The 18428-nt window shown below is 44.9% G+C and overlaps 1 protein-coding gene across 1 annotated transcript in view; it reads right to left on the bottom strand.

Moving 5' to 3' along the window:
• LOC126243748 (caspase-1-like) overlaps positions 1 to 18428 on the bottom strand; it is a 140984-nt gene that overhangs the window by 77955 nt on the left and 44601 nt on the right. The window contains exon 3 of the mRNA XM_049948185.1: positions 4142 to 4422. Coding sequence (XP_049804142.1) covers positions 4142 to 4422 — 281 coding nt within the window. The remainder of the gene's footprint in view (positions 1 to 4141; positions 4423 to 18428) is intronic.

Below are 18428 nucleotides of genomic sequence, written 5' to 3'. Positions count from 1 at the left end.
ACCCCACTAGACCTGATTATTGGTGGTTGTGACAACGTGAAACTCTACAGTTTCCCAAATATTATGTGCTTGAATGCATACAGGGTGTTACAAAAAGGTACGGCCAAACTTTCAGGAAACATTCCTCACACACAAATAAAGAAAAGATGTTATGTGGACATGTGTCCGGAAACGCTTAATTTCGTGTTAGAGCTAATTTTCGTTTCGTCAGTATGTACTGTACTTCCTCGATTCACCGCCAGTTGGCCCAATTGAAGGAAGGTAATGTTGACTTCGGTGCTTGTGTTTACATTCGACTCATTGCTCTACAGTACTGGTATCAAGCACATCAGTACGTAGCATCAACAGGTTAGTGTTCATCACGAACGTGGTTTTGCGGTCAGTGCAATGTTGACAAATGCGGAGTTGGCAGATGCCCATTTGATGTATGGATTAGCACGGGGCAATAGCCATGGCGCGGTACGGTTGTATCGAGACAGATTTCCAGAACGAAGGTGTCCCGACAGGAAGACGTTCGAAGCAATTGATCGGCGTCTTAGGGAGCACGGAACATTCCAGCCTATGACTCGCGACTGGGGAAGACCTAGAACGACGAGGACACCTGCAATGGACGAGGCAATTCTTCGTGCAGTTGACGATAACCCTAATGTCAGCGTGAGAGAAGTTGCTGCTGTACAAGGTAACGTTGACCACGTCACTGTATGGAGAGTGCTACGGGAGAACCAGTTGTTTCCGTACCATGTACAGCGTGTGCAGGCACTATCAGCAGCTGATTGGCCTCCACAGGTGCACTTCTGCAAATGATTCATCCAACAATGTGTCAATCCTCATTTCAGTGCAAATGTTCCATCCAACAATGTGTCAATCCTCATTTCAGTGCAAATGTTCTCTCTACAGATGGGGCTTCATTCCAACGTGATCAAATTGTAAATTTTCACAATCAACATGTGTGGGCTGACGAGAATCCGCACGCAATTGTGCAATCACGTCATCAACACAGATTTTCTGTGAACGTTTGGGCATGCACCTACACTCAATGGAGCACGTTATCATGATTTCATACGGGATACTCTACCTGTGCTGTTAGACCATGTGCCTTTACAAGTACGACATAACATGTGGTTCATGTACGATGGAGCTCCTGCACATTTCAGTCGAAGTGTTCGTACGCTTCTCAACAACAGATTCGGTGACCGATGGATTGGCAATTCCATGGCCTCCACGCTCTCCTCCTAACCTAACCTAACCTAACCTAACCTCACCCCTCTTGACTTTCATTTATGGGGGCATTTGAAAGCTCTTGTCTACGCAACCCCGGTACCAAATGTAGAGACTCTTCGTGCTCGTATTGTGGACGGCTGTGATACAATTCGCCATTATCCAGGGCTGCATCAGCGCATCAGGGATTCCATGCGACGGAGGATGGATGCATGTATCCTCGCTAACGGAGGACATTTTGAACATTTCCTGTAACAAAGTGTTTGAAGTCACGCTGGTACGTCCTGTTGCTGTGTTTCCATTTCATGATTAATGTGATTTGAAGAGGAGTAATAAAATGAGCTATAACATGGAAAGTAAGCGTTTCCGGGCACATGTCCAAATAACATATTTTCTTTCTTTGTGTGTGAGGAATGTTTCCTGAAAGTTTGGCCGTACCTTTTTGTAACACCATGTATTATTCCCTGCGATTTACTGACATGGAAAAACTCTAAATGCTATTTTAAGAAGTACTGCTAAATCTCTAACGTCCGCCACAATAGAGTTCAATGTGGGCTATTTTCCATTTGGACTGAGTTCATTGATGGACCCGTCCACAGGAACTAAAGTGAAGGGGTGTCCGACCCTGGAAACTACATCTTAACTTTTAGTTCGGTTTCTGTTTAGTATACCCGCGCCCGGAGCTCCTCCGTCTTCCAGACCTCGCTGGCTTAGCCCGCTATGCTGTCGGAAGGTAGTGGGGGCTGCCTGTTGTGGCCTACCACCGAACCTACTGTCTGACTTCCGCCCACTCCAGCCTCTACCGAGTAGATTGTGACGGGGTCTCTGAATTAAAACCCAAGTCCCTCCACTAAATGTTCTCTGATCGCTAAGCTGCTTCACCATCCTTAGTGTAATAAACTACTGCATCAATTAACATGTATGCCAGCTAATTGTTTTCTTGATTATTATGCTTAATTACTTAATTCCTTTAATTATCAACTTCCGCATGTCAATGTCATGACAGCACACCTCCATGTCTCAAGACAGCGTATCAAAAGTGATGATTTGGAGTGGAATGTAGCAATCTCATACTATTGGACCGTTTCTCATTCTGGGTACACCAGCACCTGAGTATCCAGTTTCCCTGGATGTGGATAGGTTTTAAAGGCCCGTTGCAGCCACATGTGCCAGGATTAAGTCTATAAAATTTCTGTCTGTAAGTACATGAGAAGGCAAGTGTATGCAGTAAAAATCAGAAACCTTGCACACCTCCGTGCAGATTTTTGGTGCCTGTGTTCACTTTCCAGTACATGAGTTGGTTAACACCTGAGAGGAATGGGTGAAGCAAGTGCCAACGCTTTATAGCATGCCGGACAAAACGTGAAGCACATCCTGTAACTTCTATGTATTGTACCAGCCTTTGCTTTTATCTTTGCAGATGCGACGAGAATGACTAAAGCTTTGCTCAAGCGAAAGACCGCATTGTTTTCTCCACTTGTAATTCTCTGTGTGTTTGATATTTCATATGACCGCATTTCATATTGAAAATTTAGAGCAGGGCCGGCCAAACGCTGCACAGTGTGCAGACGTGCGGAAGTGCTGCACATGTTCGCACGTGTGCGACAGGGAGCGACAGCGACATCTGTTATTAGACGTGTGGGCTAAATGAACGGCGGCGGCTCCACTTCCCTGTTTATGTGGTACAAGCAAGAGGAAAATTGATCATTAAACCGATTGTTTCAATGTATACTTACATTTAGGCTGTTTTTTTTTTTTTTTTTTTTAATGTGTGAAGGGCTACGCTCAGCTGAAGTCGATAAAACATAACATTCATCCAACTGTCGGTTATTATGCAGATTTCAGACGGAACTGATGAAAGATATAGCAATAATGGTATTGAAATAACAGGTGATCATCGAGAGGTCTGCGGTTATCATTCTGTTCAGAGGTCAGTGAGAGAGAAATTATGTGGGTGTAACTGAGGGCACCGAGAATTAGTTATAGGAAACCTTGCACTAGTTTAATGTTATTTGAAATCATGAATAAGATTCGTTGGAAGTCGCTAAGTGCTCTCTTTCTTAAATACTAGCTCAAAACCATTACGCGTATTTACCTGCCGTCAGTCAAGCTTCCTTAATAAAAACCCACGGTTGTTAACTGTATTACATGTCTTACTGGGTTAAACTGTTAACATAAAAGTAGATGTCTCAATGAGTAGACTATGACAGTATTTTAAATGTTTAATACGTGAAATACCTTCCCATGGTTGGCTTGCAAGCTGTGGAAAGAGCACTAGAATGCGCCGGTAGAGAGTATCCCAGCAAGTGCATAAAGCAACATCTATGCGGAGAAACATGCACTACATGAACGCTGACGGCTGCGGCGTGCACGCTTTGACCCGGAAGTTGCACGTGTGCAGGAGCACCGCACGTGTGCAGAATTTCTGGCCGGCCCTGATTTAGAGTGTAATCCGAGATCGAGGCTTGCAAGATGGCCGGCATGTCGGTAACACAGCCTCACAAATTTTTCGCCTCTTGCATAAAACCCGACTGCTCTAGGGGCTTGATTTTAAATTTCTGTTCATGCACTTCTTTTTGTTTTAGAAAGGTGGTTCCACATATACGGTCCACCCTGTGAACTACCTTACACCACATGATGGCTTGCTGAGAACAGACAGTGCTGTATAAAAATTTGTGGTAAGATCTTATGGGACCAAATTGCTGAGGTCATCGGTCCGTAAGTCTACAGGCTACTTAATCTAACTTAAATTAGCTTACGCTATGGACAGCGCACACACACCCATGCCCGAGGGAGGACTCGAACCTCCGACGTGGGGAGCCGCACGGACCGTGACAAGACGCCTCAGACCAAGCGGCTACCCCACGCAGCTGACAGTGCTGTAGATTTCTTGTTTTGTGATGGGAGAGAGACTTTTACTTACCATGTCTGAGTTCACTGGTTATTTCCTCATGACTCCTATCGTTGAAGCAGAGTACTTCGAAGCCGAGCATTACAAATGTGAGGCGAAGTGCGTCTCTGTCAGCGTCTGTGCCCTCTCTCGCAGTTGGCTGGTAATCCCCATCCGGATGTTGGCGAACGTCGAAGTTCTTGTGGCTGAAGATGAGTGCTACACCACGCTGTTGGTGGTCCATGAAGTACTCCTCACTGCTGACACCAGCGTCCAGCACCTCACACGGACCAGCGGTGGGTATAATGCTGGGACTAAACGAGTATCACATGATCTATATCTCAATATAAGTTGGCTTTCAAATTGATACAGACATCTTGAACTCGATTCACAAGCTATAAAAGAAGGGGAAGTTTGTATTCTGGTATATAAGTAGTAAGAAAGCAGGTGTTGACAGATGTGAAAATTACCGAACTATCAGTTTAAGCCACAGTTGCAAAATACTAACGCGAATGGAAAAACTGGTAGAAGCCGACCTCGGGGAAGATCAGTTTGGATTCCGTAGAAATGTTGGAACACGTGAGGCAATACTGACCTTACGACTTATCTTAGAAGAAAGATTAAGGAAAGGCAAACCTACGTTTCTAGCATTTGTAGACTTAGAGAAACCTTTTGACAATGTTGACTGGAATACTCCCTTTCAAGTTCTAAAGGTGGCAGGGGTAAAATACAGGGAGCGAAAGGCTATTTAAAATTTGTACAGAAACCAGATGGCAGTTACAAGAGTCGAGGGGCATGAAAGGGAAGCAGTGGTTGGGAAGGAAGTGAGACAGGGTTGTAGCCTCTCCCCGATGTTATTCAATCTGTATATTGAGCAAGCAGTAAAAGAAACAAAAGAAAAATCTGGAGTAGGTATTAAAATCCAGGGGGGAGAAATAAAAACATTGAGGTTTGCCGATGACATTACAATTCTGTCAGAGACAGCGAAGGACTTGGAAGAGCAGTTGAACGGAATGGACAGTGTCTTGAAGGGAGGATATAAGATGAACATCAACAAAAGTAAAAAGAGGATAATGGAATGTAGTCGAATTAAGTCGGGTGATGCTGAGGGAATTACATTAGAAAATGAGTCACTTAAAGTAGTAAATGAGTTTTGCTATTTGGGGAACAAAATAACTGATGATGGTCGAAGTAGAGAGGATATAAAATGTAGACTGGCAATGGCAAGGAAAGCGTTTCCGAAGAAGAGAAATTTGTTAACATCGAGTATAGATTTAAGTGTCAGGAAGTCGTTTCTGAAAGTATTTGTATGGAGTATAGCCATGTATGGAAGTGAAACATGGACAATAAATAGTTTGGACAAGAAGAGAATAGAAGCTTTCAAAATGTGGTGCTACAGAAGAATGCTGAAGATTAGGTGGGTAGATCACTTAACTAATGAGGAGGTATTGAATAGGATTGGGGAGAAGAGAAGTTTGTTGCACAACTTGACTAGAAGAAGGGATCGGTTGATAGGGCATGTTCTGAGGCATCAAGGGATCACCAATTTAGTATTGGAGGGCAGCGTGGAGGGTATAAAATCGTAGAGGGAGACCAAGAGATGAATACACTAAGCAGATTCAGAAGGATGTAGGTTGCAGTAGGTACTGAGAGATGAAGGAGCTTGCACAGGATAGATTAGAATGGAGAGCTGCATCAAACCAGTCTCAGGACTGAAGACCACAACAACAACAACAACAAGTAGAGTGAACTGAAGAAGTCGACGTGGCTTTTATTTGAATGTGCATGTACAACTACGTCTACACACCGTAGGCCAAAGTAAGGTCTGTGGTGGAGGGTACATAGTGTATGAATCTCTTTTTCATTGTTTCTATTACGATCCGTAACTTTAGCTTCGTGAGCATTACGCAAGGTGTATGCCGGAGGCAACATTTTGTTTTCTTGTCACGGTTTGTAATGTGGGTTCTCGCTATTTTGTAAAGTTCACCAGAATAAACGAGTTTCTAGAGCTACATCTACTCTACATATCCCTCTAGAGCGCGGTAAGATTGCTTAAATGCCCCTGTGCGCTCTGGAATTAGTCTTCTCTTGTCGTCGTGCTGTCCGCAGCTCGTGGTCGTGCGGTAGCGTTCTCACTTCCCGCGCCCGGGTTCCATTCCCGGCGAGGTCAGGGATTTTCTCTGCCTCGTGATGACTGGGTGTTGTGTGATGTCCTTAGGTTAGTTAGGTTTAAGTAGTTCTAAGTTCTAGGGGATTGATGACCATAGATGTTAAGTCCCATAGTGCTCAGAGCCATTTGAACAATTTTTGTCTTCGTGCTCTCCACGGATGTAACACGTAGGAGGGTGTAGTGTATTACAAGATTCCTCAACACTTCTTGAAACTTCTCAGGTAGGCTTTTGCAGGATAGTTGGTGTCTACCTTCAAAAGTCTGCTGTGCAGGGTCTTCAGTATTTCCGTTACCGTCTCCCATGGATCAAACTCGTAACCATATGCCCTGCCCGTCTTTCTATCTGTTCAGTATCCCCCATTAGTCCTCTTTGGTATTGGTCACACATATATGAATAGCATTCAAGGATATGTCGCACGAGTGTTTTGTAAGCATTGTCCTTTGCACATCTTCTTTCCGTTATAGACGAAGAATACTACGAGTAATCAAAATATCCACATGTGTGCTGCCGGTCTATAGTGTCCAACGGGCACAATATTTCGGCGATCATACATGTCGCCATCATCAGGTGAACTGACGGACTGAGCCCCTGTGAACGTGCCGGGACGGAGATCCGTACGCTATGGCTGCTCAGAGGGAACTGGGTTCGGTCGCGGCGGTGGCCGATTTAAATACCCTCCGCCCGCGGCGCGTTCCCTCTGCCGTCCGCGCCCCGCGCCGCGGTCGCGCGGTGGAACAGATTGCGACGGCGTCTGAGATGACGTCCGCCGTGGTCGTCACAACTATACGTTTGCTCGATTTACTCTTGATTAACCCAATCGCTGGTTCCCAAGCCTTGCTACTATTATAGCCACAGTCACGGTTTATGAGGTCGTCATTGGTGCGAATTTCGATGGCCTCTCTAACAACGCTGTCCCAGTATCTCGACGTCTGTACCAGAATCCTCGTGCGGTCATACTCCATGGCGTGATTTTCCGACAAACAATGTTCAGCGACCGCCGACTTGCTCGGATACATCAGTCGAGTGTGCCTCTGGTGTTCACGGCATCGATCCTCGACGGTACGCATCGTCTGACCAATATACGACTTGCCACATTGACACGGAATCTGGTACACGCCGGCCTTCCTCAAACCGAGGTCATCTTTGGCGCTCCCCACCAGTGCACGAGTTTTATTTGGAGGACAAAACACAGTTCCGACCCGGTGTTTCTTCAGAATGCGGGCGATTTTCCCCGAGAGTGCGCCTGTGTATGGAACAAATGCAGTGCCTACCTCCTCCCTCGTGACTTCATCCATCTCAACAGGTTGTGCTGCAGTGGTTAGGCGGAGAGCACGTTGAATCTGCCACTCTGAGTACCCATTTTTTCGAAATACAGTTCTCAGATGTTCCAATTCCTGGGGTAGACTCTCTGCGTCAGAGATAGTGCGCGCCCTATGTACTAGAGTTTTAAGTACCCCATTCCTTTGTGAAGGGTGGTGGCAGCTGTCTGCGTGCAACTACAGATCAGTGTACGTTGTCTTCCGATACACCCCATGACTTAGGGTGCCGTCAGCCCTTCTCTTGACTAAGACGTCAAGGAAAGGTAATTTACCCTCCATTTCAGTCTCCATAGTGAATTTGATGTTGGGGTGTATGGAGTTTAGATGTGTGAGGAAGTCAAGGAGTTTATCCATACCATGTGGCCAGATGACGAACGTGTCGTCCACGTAACGGAAAAAGCAAGTAGGTTTCCATACGGATGACGACAGGGCTTCCTCCTCGAATTCTCCATGTACAAATTCGCTACCACCGGTGAGAGTGGGCTACCCATGGCGACTCCCTCCGTTTGTTCGTAGTATTCTCCATTAAAAAGAAAATACGTGGAAGTCAAGACATGCCTAAAAAGTTCAGTGGTCTTCTCGTCAAACTTCTGACTAATCAATTCTAGTGACTCTCGCAGGGGTACCCTCGTAAACAAGGAAACGACGTCAAAACTCACCATGATATCTGACTCATCCAACCTGAAGCTATCAAGGCGTTTAACAAAATCCACGGAATTACGGATGTGATGAGGGCATTTACCCACATAAGGACTTAATATTCCCGTCAGGTATTTGGCCAACAAATATGTAGGTGCCCTGATGTTGCTGACAATGGGGCGTAATGGTACCCCCTCTTTGTGAACCTTCGGGAGTCCATATAGTCTAGGCGGTACCTGACCTTGGGGTAACAATTTCTTAGCGTCACCCTCCGGTAAATCTGCGTCGTTGAGAAGCGCCCTCGTCTTGTTCTCCACCTTCTTTGTAGGGTCAACGCTGGTCTTCCGGTAGGAATCGTCATTTAGCAGGCTCTGCATCTTATCAGTGTAGTCCTTATGGGAGACAACAACTGTAGCATTGCCTTTGTCAGCCGGTAAGACAACAATTTCAGAGCGCTCCCTCAGATCACGAGTGGCCGCTCTCTCTTTACTGCTGATATTTCACTTCATCGGCTTGGATTTCGTCAACGCACGACAAGTTTCACGACGTATTTCCTCGGCTGATTCTGGCGGAAGTCGAGCTGCAACAATTTCTGCGACCGGAGTGAACTTGGGGGTGGGAGCGAAGTTGAGACCTTTCTGCAAAACCGAGACCGCATCATCACTCAACACCATGCCACTCAAATTGATGACAGTCTTGCACGGAACCTGCAGAGATGGTTTGTCAAGGAGACGTGAGAACTTAGCTGTTTGACGTCCCATAGCCTTCTTATGGGCGGAATCAGCTGACACCCAGGTGACACCATCAATCCAATCCCAGGAACAAGAAGTGAACTTACTAGCCAGTTGCAAATGTAGTTTGAGTAATTCCTGTGAGATAAACTCAAGGCTCCGGCGGGTGAATTGCACTCTCTCACGTACCAATGCGAGGCTGGCTCGTTTCTTGAGTCTCTTAGCTGCTGCAGAATCGATGTGATGCATAACCTTAGCAAAATTTGGAACAACATTCCCGGAACGACATCTCTTTAGAAAGGCAAGAGTACTTAGCAAACGACATCTACGGTGGCTCAAATTTTCAAATTTCTTCATGCTGCGATACATCTCCTCCCCGTAAAGGTGTATGATGTGATTCTTGAGTTTCTCCCGGCGTATTTGATAATCAAAATATCCACGGGTGTGCTGCCGGTCTATAGTGTCCAACGGGCACAATATTTCGGCGATCATACATGTCGCCATCATCAGGTGAACTGACGGACTGAGCTCCTGTGAACGTGCCGGGACGGAGATCCGTACGCTATGGCTGCTCAGAGGGAAATGGGTTCGGTCGCGGCGGCGGCCGATTGAAATCAGCAGTAAAGAGAGGGCGGCCACTCGTGATCTGAGGGAGAGCTCTGAAATTGTTGTCTTACCGGCTGACAAAGGCAATGCTACAGTTGTTGTCTCCCATAAGGACTACACTGATAAGATGCAGAGCCTGCTAAATGACGATTCCTACCGTAAGATCAGCGTTGACCCTACAAAGAAGGCGGAGAACAAGACGAGGGCGCTTCTCAAGGACGCAGATTTACCGGAGGGTGACGCTAAGAAATTGTTACCCCAAGGTCCGGTACCGCCTAGACTATATGGACTCCCGAAGGTTCACAAAGAGGGGGTACCATTACGCCCCATTGTCAGCAACATCAGGGCACCTACATATTTGTTGGCCAAATACCTGACGGGAATATTAAGTCCTTATGTGGGTAAATGCCCTCATCACATCCGTAATTCCGTGGATTTTGTTAAACGCCTTGATAGCTTCAGGTTGGATGAGTCAGATATCATGGTGAGTTTTGACGTCGTTTCCTTGTTTACGAGGGTACCCCTGCGAGAGTCACTAGAATTGATTAGTCAGAAGTTTGACGAGAAGACCACTGAACTTTTTAGGCATGTCTTGACTTCCACGTATTTTCTTTTTAATGGAGAATACTACGAACAAACGGAGGGAGTCGCCATGGGTAGCCCACTCTCACCGGTGGTAGCGAATTTGTACATGGAGAATTCGAGGAGGAAGCCCTGTCGTCATCCGTATGGAAACCTACTTGCTTTTTCCGTTACGTGGACGACACGTTCGTCATCTGGCCGCATGGTATGGATAAACTCCTTGACTTCCTTACACATCTAAACTCCATACACCCCAACATCAAATTCACTATGGAGACTGAAATGGAGGGTAAATTACCTTTCCTTGACGTCTTGGTCAAGAGAAGGGCTGACGGCACCCTAAGTCATGGGGTGTATCGGAAGACAACGCACACTGATCTGTAGTTGCACGCAGACAGCTGCCACCACCCTTCACAAAGGAATGGGGTACTTAAAACTCTAGTACATAGGGCGCGCACTATCTCTGACGCAGAGAGTCTACCCCAGGAATTGGAACATCTGAGAACTGTATTTCGAAAAAATGGGTACTCAGAGTGGCAGATTCAACGTGCTCTCCGCCCAACCACTGCAGCACAACCTGTTGAGATGGATGAAGTCACGAGGGAGGAGGTAGGCACTGCATTTATTCCATACACAGGCGCACTCTCGGGGAAAATCGCCCGCATTCTGAAGAAACACCGGGTCGGAACTGTGTTTTGTCCTCCAAATAAAACTCGTGCACTGGTGGGGAGCGCCAAAGATGACCTCGGTTTGAGGAAGGCCGGCGTGTACCAGATTCCGTGTCAATGTGGCAAGTCGTATATTGGTCAGACGATGCGTACCGTCGAGGATCGATGCCGTGAACACCAGAGGCACACTCGACTGATGTATCCGAGCAAGTCGGCGGTCGCTGAACATTGTTTGTCGGAAAATCACACCATGGAGTATGACCGCACGAGGATTCTGGTACAGACGTCGAGATACTGGGACAGCGTTGTTAGAGAGGCCATCGAAATTCGCACCAATGACGACCTCATAAACCGTGACTGTGGCTATAATATTAGCAAGGCTTGGGAACCAGCGATTGGGTTAATCAAGAGTAAATCGAGCAAACGTATAGTTGTGGCGACCACGGCGGACAGAGCCATCACACCGACGTCATCTCAGACGCCGTCGCAATCTGTTCCACCGCGCGACCATTGGAGCGGGGCGCGGACGGCGGAGGGAGCGCGCCGCGGGCGGAGGGTATTTAAATCGGCCACCGCCGCGACCGAACCCAGTTCCCTCTGAGAAGCCATAGCGTACGGATCTCCGTCCCGGCACGTTCACAGGAGCTCAGTCCGTCAGTTCACCTGATGATGGCGACATGTATGATCGCCGAAATATTGTGCCCGTTGGACACTATAGACCGGCAGCACACCCATGGATATTTTGATTATCAAATACGCCGGGAGAAACTCAAGAATCACATTACTACGAGTGTAAGATTATCGGTTTCGAACCGCCTAGCGAGTCATCTTTAAGTGGTACACAATATTAGTGATTGTACATTTTCGTGGTCGCGTAGCTGCGGCAAGACAGAAAGAGTGAAACCAGTAAGACCTGAATGTGGCGAGGTATCGAGAATTATTTACATCATAAGATCGACTTGAAGCCATTGCACGCAGTTATTAGCGTTCATTGCATTAATCCTGGTGCACAAATTGCTCTGGAAAACATATTTTTTCCAGTTACGTCACAGCACTACACAACATTCGGCACAAGCTGCAACTCCAATGTGCTTTACAGGATGTAAACAATCAACAGAACGAGACTGAAGTTGAACAAAAAACTCGCGTTGGAACACATATTTCCTTTGCTCCACGGTCGCATTTCCGAAAGCTGTATATCGACCACACTAAATGTATATTGCGGGCTTTCAAATAAAAATGTGGCGCGACCCTCAACTACATACCCTCAGACTCAGAGTTGAAATATCAAAAGTTTTGACTGGTTTCGTTGTCTAGGGGTTGGGATACGTAGTTGTCGCATTACAAGCCAAATACTGCTGAGTCTACAGTATACAATATGAATATACACGTGAATCGAATGGTCGAAGGTCATCACTCGGCAATTGAGAATTTTGAGTGTAACATAGAAATTTATATATGAAAGATTTCAATTAAATAAAATCTGCAGATACTATTTTTAACGACTTTAAATGATGAGTACAATAGCAGAGTACCTTTAAGAATGCCGTTTGTTACTGCAAAACACTTATTGGTGTCGATGGTCCAGCAATTAAATAAAATATAAGCTGAATAACAGAGAAACATCTACAAATATTTTCCACCACACCATTTACATATGTCGAGAACAGCAGTGGTGCTATCACTCTGCTTTGAGGTACACCTGATCATACTTTCCCTTGGTAATGTTTCTGCAGCAAGGACGGCATACTGAGTTCTGTCTACTAACAACTTCAATCCAATTGTGTAGGTTAGTCATAACTCACATGCTCCAAAATAATGAAAATTGAGATGCCGACATATTCTCATATAGATTTATACATAGAACATAATTCACGAAACAGTTATTCACATTTGGCACAAGATCATTGGGAAAACCGGTGTTAAACTTCATGGTTAGTTTCAAAAGACTCGTGATCCGCGGGATCTTGTGAGTTTTGTCCCGTACCTCATCTTGACCAGTCAGCGATTAGCTCACTCGGCGCCATTTTCTTGTGTAGTAGTAAATATTGATGCCAGTGGAGTGGGTTTTCTGTTCTGTTCAGTTATTTTGGGGAATATAATTCAATATGGTGGTAGGAATAAAACTGATTTGAGACACAAGTCATGAAAGAAAAAGTGTTGCATATCGAGTCGCAACACGATAGTTCCCGCGAAACTAACATCGTCCAAACAGCTCAGTACCAAAACTCACAAGGTCCAAAATGGGGATTGTCAAAACTTATATGTTCCATAGCTCATTAACAAAACTCACATGATCCATAATATAACCTTAAATTATTGTAATTTCTCAATAAGCAAACATAATCTAAAATATACATAATGATTTATAGCCATTGTTCTTGCACGTACTGATGTCAATATATGGGACATGCGCACGACGCATGTAAAACACGTTTTTAGTCATTTGTGAAAATTTATGTTTTTGGAGCATGTGAGTTATGCTTCTAACCTACTCAATTGAATACATCCATAGTGTAGATGTTAGAGTGTACAGTCTTTACTGATCCTCCACGGAAACAATACTGGTTGTATAAGTCCTTCATTCTATAATAATTACAGCAGTGAAGGCAGTCAATGACATCCATATAGGAGACAGCCATGACCGGCGAAATGTGCAGGTGTCAGCAGTACCCCTTCAGAAGGACCGGAAATGGTGGTTGGCGGTGTTACACGATAGTTTCTCACAAACAACAATAACTGATGTAAATTCAAAATAAAATGACGCATCAAACCACGAAAAATTGATCTCTGCTGATAAATGAAGTATGAATAACTACGAGTGATTGCAAGTACTTAAATACATAGTTTACAATTCCCTATGTTGAACTGCATTTCCATTTAAATAAGAAGCCTCCGGAAAGCGCTTGGACGCCTGCAAGGGACAATGACAGGCTGTTGGAATGGGCTCTGCTTTGAAGCAAGACGTACTAGGCATCTAACACTCTAACGTTACAATATAGATTGTACACTACTGGCCGTTAAAATTGCTACACCACGAAAATGACGTGCTACAGACGCGAAATTTAACCGACAGGAATAAAATGCTTTGATATGCAAATGATTAGCTTTTCAGAGTATTCACACAAGGTTGGCGACGGTGGCGACACCTACAACGTGCTGACATGAGGAAAGTTTCCAACCGATTTTTCATACACGAACAGCAGTTCACCGGCATTGCCTGGTGAAACGTTGTTGTGATGCCTCGTGTAAGGAGGAGAAATGCGTACCATCACGTTTCCGACTTTGATAAAGGTCGGATTGTAGCCTATCTCGAATGCGGATTTTCGTATCGCGACATTGCTGCTCGCGTTGGTCGCGATCCAATGACTATTAGCAGAATATGGAATCGGTGGGCTCAGGAGGGTAATACGGAACGCCGTGCTGGATCCCCAACGGCCTCGTTTCACTAGGAGTCGAGATGACAGGCATCTTATCCGCATGTTTGTAACGGATCATGCAGCCACGTCTCGATCCCTGAGTCAACAGATGGGGACGTTTGCAAGACAACAACCATCTGCACCAACAAAAATGGTTCAAATGGCTCTGAGCACTATGGGACTAAACATCTGTGGTCATCAGGCCCCTAGAACTTAGAACTCCTTAAACCTAACTAACCTAAGGACGTCACACACATCCATGCCCGAGGCAGGATTCGAACCTGCGACCGTAGCAGTCGCGCGGTTCCGGAATGAGCGCCTAGAACCGCTAGACCACCGCGGCCGGCTCTGCACCAACAGTTCGACGACGCTTGTAGCAGCATGGACTATCAGCTCGGAAACCATGGCTGCGGTTACCCTTGACGCTGCATCACAGACAGGAGCGCCTGCGATGGTGTACTCAACGACGAACCTGGGTGCACGAATGGCAAAACGTCATTTTTTCGGGTGAATTCAGGTTCTGTTTACAGCATCATGATGGTCGCATCCATGTTTGGCGACATCGCAGTGAGCGCACATTGGAAGCGAGTATTCGTCACCCAGCGTGATGGTATGGGTTGCCATTGGTTACACGTCTCGGTCACCTCTTGTTCAGATTGACGGCACTTTGAACAGTGGACGTTACATTCCAGATGTGTTACGACCCGTGGCTCTACCCTTCATTCGATCACTGCAAAACCCTACATCTCAGCAGGATAACGCACGACCACATGTTGCAGGTCCTGTACGGACCTTTCTGGATACAGAAAATGTTCGACTGCTGCCCTGGCCGGCACATTCTCCAGATCTCTCACCAATTGAAAACGTCTGGTCAATGGTGGCCGAGCAACTGACTCGTCGCAATACGCCAGTCACTACTGTTGAACTGTGGTATCGTGTTGAAGCTGCATGGGCAGCTGTACCTGTACACGCCATCCAAGCTCTGTTTGGCTCAATGCCCAGGCGTAACAAGGCCGTTATTACGGTCAGAGGTGATTGTTATGGGTACTGATTTCTCAGGATCTATGCACCCAAATTGCCTGAAAATGTAATCACATGTCAGTTCTAGTATAATGTATTTGTCCAAGGAATACCCGTTTATCATCTGCATTTCTCCATGGTGTAGCCATTTTAATGGCCAGTAGAGTATTTCCAGGTTGTGCCCAGAGAACACAGCGGGACTAACGAACACAACAGTGATTACAGGGGTCCACCTTACTGACCAGCACGCACATATCCATATGAGGATGATGGTTGGTTTGTGGGGCGCTCAACTGCGTGGTTACCAGCGCCCGTACAAATTCCCAATTTTTTCACATTCGAGTCTTTCCGCTTTCCCTAATGATGCTGAAATGATGAGGACAACACAAACACCCTATCGCCGGGCAGACAAAATTTTCGACCGGACCGGGAATCGAACCCAGGACCCAGCAGTGTTCCAGAGGCAGCAACGCTAGCCATTTTTTTCTTTTTTTTTCTTTTTTTTCCATATTGTTCGTTGCAAATGCTCGGTGCGGACGTCGTAAGACATCCGTTTAAGTTCGTCATTGATGCATTTACTCAGGTTTATCACTAGACCACGAGCTGCAGACAAACTGAGACACAGAGAGGGATGGAGTGGAATATAGTTTTTCTGTGCTAAATACAACACTTTTCGTAACTGGTTAACCATGTGAAATGAAAGTAAGAGAGAGAGACCAGCGCCTTTTTAGACATCTAGCACTCAGAACCTTTATCGTTCATCCAGTCAAAATTAAGAGATGCCAGAAAAACGCAGAGAACCCAGTCTTCCTTGTGGGAAGCAGTCGAGTCACTTTTAATGATGATCAGCAATTTCAAGCTCCACTCTGGAGATGTGCTTGTAGTTGGACGTTCAATATGCTTTCAACTCCAGCTATAGATGCAACCCTTTACCATGTGTTGCTCTTTCTATCCTTATGCACTAATCTTTGGCAATGACGGTACTACTTACACGAATACATTTATTTTATCCAGATATGCATTCATTTGACTCACACCCCAGAGCACATGTCCAGGTTTGCCATGGCTTTAGGTTATTATTATCAATGATTGTCAAACAGTTCCTTTTGAAATTTTATGTAATTAATTTAATGAAGTGAGACCTAGGTTTAATATTTTTCGCTGTTTTGGTGGGCAGTGGTTAACTTTTGTCAGATAAACAGGTCTCCAATTACAGATTCAAATTTTTAAACCACCGCCACCAACAAACCACAACCGACATCTCACACTGTGCAGGTGGCGTGCTGTGGCTCGACAGATTGCACTACGCACATCTCACTGGCAGCATGCCAGCATTATCTTGGCTAGTATCGCCCACGAATTGAGAAAGATTGGGAGCTCCTTCAGTTCTCACAAAGTCCACCTTCAATTCTCTCTGAAAATCGATTTTCCCAACTATCTGCTTGTACGTGACACAGCTAAACCAGTGGTAACGGCAGTAACATATTATGAGGTGAAACTAGTCGATTAACTTAAGATAAATGTCACGAAAAATCACCAATGTGTTGACGTGGAAGGACATAGGATCCTTACACATTCCCGACCTCAAAAAATAAATTTTTCTTGGAAATTTATGGTGAAATGAAGTGTGAAACTAATGAACAGAGAAGGACCATAGTAGACAGGAAAGAAACAACAGTTAAATAATACGTAATAGTAAATTAACAAGCACATGAATTATATACATCACATGAAAACATATCAAAGAATAAGTGCAGGCAACATTAACAAAAAATCTCTAACATACGATGTTCAGGAAAATGTCTCCATTATTCAGATCTGTAACAGTTAATGTGAATATCACTATTAATTAACAGGCAGTTTTTATGCAAAATCTCTAAGAGTTTCTTCACAAAAACAAATGCCTTATCTGAATTTTTAAAAATGTGAGTAGTAAAATGATTAAATGGTTTATATTGAACAAATCAGCTCTTTACTAACTGTCCTTTACCAACTGCAATTAAGTATATTTTCACAGCAGCCATAAATAACCTTTAAGTCAGCATATCCTAGTCTGTCTTGTTAGTGCCAGTGTTTGACTAAGCAAGGTTCATTATATTAAAAAGAATCTTGATTGACGTGAACAAATTCTGGAACTTGAATGGGAGACAAACTTAGCTTATTACATAGTCACGCAACAAGACTAATCCTCCAGAATTAATTTTCATCCAGCAGAGGATTTTATGCCGATACGATAATTCCTGGGTGATTAAAACTGTGTGCTGAACAGGCACTCATACATCAGACCTTCGCTTTTCACGGCTCTACCGACTGAACTATTCAAGCATTACTCGTGCGCTTCCCTCACGGCTTTATTCTGACAGTATCTCACATCTCCACACTAACCTTAACTCCAGGAGTGCTAATCGCAGAAGCAGGAGAATTCTTGAATTTTGGAAGGTAAGAGATGAGGTACTGCTGGAGGCCGATTCGCGAGACATGCTTAGGTAGCTCAGGCGGCAGAGCACTTTTCCACGAAAGGCGAAGTTCCATGGTCTGGCACACGGTTTTGACCTGCCAGTATGTATCAGTAGTAATCATATCATTAACAAAGTTAAAAACCGTTCCACAATGTAAAACGGTGCAAGATGTCCGAAATTCTGAGAAAAATAGGAGTAAGCTATAGAGAGAAACGGATAAGATACAATATGTGGAAGAGCCAAGAGGAAATAATAAGAGTGGACGACCAAGAACGAAGTGCTTGGATTGAAAAGGGTGTAAGACAGGGATGTAATCTTTCGCCAGTACTGTTCACTCTGTACATTGAAGAAGCAGCGATGGGAATAAAAGAAAGGTTCACGAGTGGAATTAAAATTTAAGATGAAAGGATACCAATGATCCGATTCACTGATGACATTGCTGTCCTGAGTGACAGTGAAGAAGAATTATGCGATCTGCTGAAGGGAATGTACAGTCTAATGTGTACAGAATATGGACTGAGAGTAAATCTAAGAAAGGCAAAAGTAATTAGAAGTAGCACAAATGAGAATAGCGAGAGACTTAACATCAGGATTGATGGTCAGGAAGTCAATGAAGTTAAGGCATTCTGCAACTAGGCAGTAAAATAACTAATGACAGGTGGAGCAAGGAGGACACCAAAAGCTGACCAGCACCGGCAAAAAGGGC

Source organism: Schistocerca nitens, chromosome 1, assembly GCF_023898315.1.
Source record: "Schistocerca nitens isolate TAMUIC-IGC-003100 chromosome 1, iqSchNite1.1, whole genome shotgun sequence".
NCBI lineage: Eukaryota > Metazoa > Arthropoda > Insecta > Orthoptera > Acrididae > Schistocerca > Schistocerca nitens.
This window is presented reverse-complemented; position numbering and strand designations above follow the sequence as displayed.